The sequence below is a fragment of the Sesamum indicum genome, linkage group LG7, assembly GCF_000512975.1.
Source record: "Sesamum indicum cultivar Zhongzhi No. 13 linkage group LG7, S_indicum_v1.0, whole genome shotgun sequence".
Lineage (NCBI taxonomy): Eukaryota > Viridiplantae > Streptophyta > Magnoliopsida > Lamiales > Pedaliaceae > Sesamum > Sesamum indicum.
The window spans coordinates 348073-351528 of record NC_026151.1 but is presented as its reverse complement, the minus strand read 5'-3'; the positions used below and the strand labels follow the sequence as shown (position 1 = coordinate 351528).

The window sequence follows — 3456 nt, the reverse complement described above, 5'->3', positions numbered from 1 at the left end:
ATTTGTTAAAAATTATTTTCTAAAATCCTTCTTATATGGCCGGTTATAATCTCCAACTTTTCAATGAAAAAAGTGATTTTTCGATTTGGCAACAAAAAATGAAAGGAATTTTGATCCAACAAAAAATTTTCAGGGCCATAGATGGCAAATATTCTGATAACATTTCTGAAGAAAAAATGTTGGAAAATGATGAGTATGCGTATTCTTTGATTATATTAAATCTGTCTGAATTTGTGTTTAGAAAAGTTGGTAAATAAAATTCTGCAAGAGCTTTATGGGAAAAATTAGAAGAGCTTTACACTGAGACTTCCCTCCCGAGTAAACTGTTTTTGCTTGAGAAATTTTTTAGATACAAGCTTGATTTGTCCAAAGACATTGATGAGAATGAGACATAGCGAGCTACCAGTTTCGCCATCTACCCCGATAAGTTCGTCATATATTTGATGTTGAATCTTGATTATGTGCTTAGTTTGTTTGAAATTATTATGATTTCGTATAAATATTTTGTAGGTTTAGTCTCATATCCATAATATTAGTTGGTCAGCTTTCTTTCTACACACTTGTATGTTTAAGGCAACCTATGTTAAATTAAATATCATTGTAATTCTGTTGTTGATGTTTTATAAGGATATTTTCATTCCTATGCGATAGTTACACTTACACAACTTTTCCTATAGTTATTAGGATATATAAAGCATTGTATGTTTATGTCAAGATAATTATTATTTTTTACGTATGTTAAAGGAGAAGATTGTTCCTATTAAATTGGTTAATCAACTTTCTGTAATAATGTTTGTGTTTAAAAGTTTAAATAAACATCCGCTAAATTCTTCGGACTATGTAGCTACTCTATAAATTATTTAGGGAAGTTCCATTCTTATGACATGATAACTTTCTCATTGGTAAATAAATTTACATGTCAAATATATTGTATGTCTTTTAGTATTGCAAATAGTAGATGATGTCATGTTTTTTCCTTTATTTGCGGTTATAAACGCATGTATCTTGTTAGCTCTCAGAGTGAAAGTCAAAGAGTCATTTTGGAAAATTAAGTAGGTTTAGGTATCTGGTATTACAGATAGAATTAATGTGTTTGTGTGTTGGGAACAATTTGTCAATGAAAAGCAAACTAGACATGGTGACATGATATAAAACTTTGGAATACTATATGTTGGTATTCCAAAATTCTTTAGTTTTTTTGGGTGCTTGATCATGTATGCTAACACTATTGATTGTTTTGGTATATCTAGTTTTAGTTAGACCATTTGTTTGATTTAAGCATTGAGATAATATTTTCAGGAAAAAAGAAGACTGAGAAACCTATGTTTAGACGGCTCAAGAAGAAGTTTGATATTGAGTTTGATCAAAATGATGGGTTGATCGAGAGCAAAGATGAAGCTGTTGGCAGCCATGACTGTGAACTGAAGGAAAACGAAAATGTAATTGAGTCAAGTTGTCAACAACGAAGGTAACATGGATAACTGATTATAACTTTGTAATAAGTTTCTTATGTGGATTATTTTTCTTAAATTTATCTTCTTTGTTCAAAAACAATAATTTCTTTAACTTTGTTATGTTCAATTTCGAGTCACATTCAACCAAATGACTCCACAGATCCGCAAGAATGTCCTTTCCTTTTAACTCAAAACTGAAAAAGGTTGTGTTTTCAATTGTAATATTGTTCATTTTGTTACCTATCTTAAAATTCCATATTGTTTATTTGCTGATTTATGAAGGCTTGTGTTAAGTGATAAAGATCAATCTCAAGAGGAGATGATGGTGATTATTGATAGTCTAAAAAATAGAGGTGTTGTTGGAGATGATAGCACACACTCAGCTCAGAACGTGTGTGATCACATTCAACCGAATCACTCAACAAATATGTAAGAATGCCTTTCCCTTTGAACTTAAAATAGAAAAAAGGTTTGAACTGATTTCATACATAATATAACCTTATGCTGCTGACAATCTTTTATTCACGTAAAATCTTTATAAACTATATTTAAACACGGAAGATGATTGTGACCATGTCCTTGGTCTTGTGTTGTTAGCTGTGAAGGTGATTTGGAATCGAAGAAGGTGGATGATATAGGTGGATTGATGGGGTCTTCAGCTGAGGTTGCAAATTTGAAGACTGCGATTGAAGTCGTGATGACAAATCAAGGACTTGATATATCTAATAAGAAGGATATACCGACAGATCATGATGAAGCAATGATTGATGCGTGAGTTTTCTTTTCTCTTTGCTAGAGATGTTAAAGTTTCAATGTCTCTCCAATATCATAAGATTTTAAGTGTGTGGTTTTTCAATATTCTTGAGTTAATGATGATCAAATGTAGAGTACAAAAAGCCTGATATATGAGCTTGCAGATTTTTTTGTCAAGCACAAATTTCACTAGAGTAAAATTTGTTGTCATCTCTTTTTCTACTTTCAGTGCTGTCATTTGATTGTAGCTTTTATCATTGCAGTGATTTTAACATTGTACATGACACACTTCCCATGGATACTCCGTCCAAGTCCAAGAAGAGGACTTTGGAGCAAAAAAAGATATCTACAAGTAAAATAAATAAATCACAAGTAAAAGTGGAAGGTAGTTCTGGTACAAGCATATGCAATATGGTTCAGAATGAAGGAAAGGTAATTGTTTATGAGCCAAATGAGGAAAAGGTGGTCGGGTACAAGCAGGATGATGTAATTGAAAATCAATGTGAAGCACAGTCTTTACCGAATGGGTTGATTATTGAAGAATTGGCTAAGAGAGATCCTAAAGGAAAATTAGCTCTACGTGGGAGAAAGGTACGTTCATGTCAGCATAATATCTCGTACATTAGCTTTTTGTATTTTTGCTTGTTAATGTTGAAAGATTTTGTTTGTAATTATATTTGCTTGGACTTTAGGTCAGAATTCATTTCACTGCGATGTTGAAGGAAAGTGGAGTAGTATTTGAAAGTAGCGCTGGCAAAAATCCTTGCAAATTTCGCCTAGGTATAATTTTTGCGATGAATGAATCCTATCATGTTTCTTGACGTAGTGTATTGGTGATGTGTTACCTTTGCTTTAATTAATGATTTGTAACCTTTTGTCTTTTGTTGAATTAGGTGATGAAGAAGTAATGGATGGTTTTAATATGGGCATTGATGGTATGAATGCAGAATCTTGGTATCTCGTATTAACTACATAAATCACATATCTTCACTTTTATTATTCTCAGTAAAACAAGATAATTACTAATATATTTACACATAATTAAGGTATGCGTCTTGGTGATAAGAGGAGACTTATAATCCCTCCATCTCTAGGGTATGTTTTTACTACTTAAAACTATAAAGAAGTCTTGATTTGTAAATTGCTTTATTCACATTTTACATGTGTTTATAATATGGTGCAGTTTTGGAGAAGTAGGATTTGGCACAAGTGTACCTCCAAACTCATGGCTGGTGTATGAGGTTGAATT

The 3456-nt window shown here is 31.9% G+C and overlaps 1 protein-coding gene across 1 annotated transcript in view; it reads left to right on the top strand.

Moving 5' to 3' along the window:
- Positions 1323 to 3456, top strand: part of LOC105165892 — a 24825-nt gene continuing 22691 nt past the window's right edge. Inside the window, exons 1-6 of the mRNA XM_020695447.1 lie at positions 1323 to 1468; positions 2052 to 2225; positions 2471 to 2798; positions 2900 to 2987; positions 3101 to 3161; positions 3391 to 3448. Coding sequence (XP_020551106.1) covers positions 1323 to 1468; positions 2052 to 2225; positions 2471 to 2798; positions 2900 to 2987; positions 3101 to 3161; positions 3391 to 3448 — 855 coding nt within the window. The remainder of the gene's footprint in view (positions 1469 to 2051; positions 2226 to 2470; positions 2799 to 2899; positions 2988 to 3100; positions 3162 to 3390; positions 3449 to 3456) is intronic.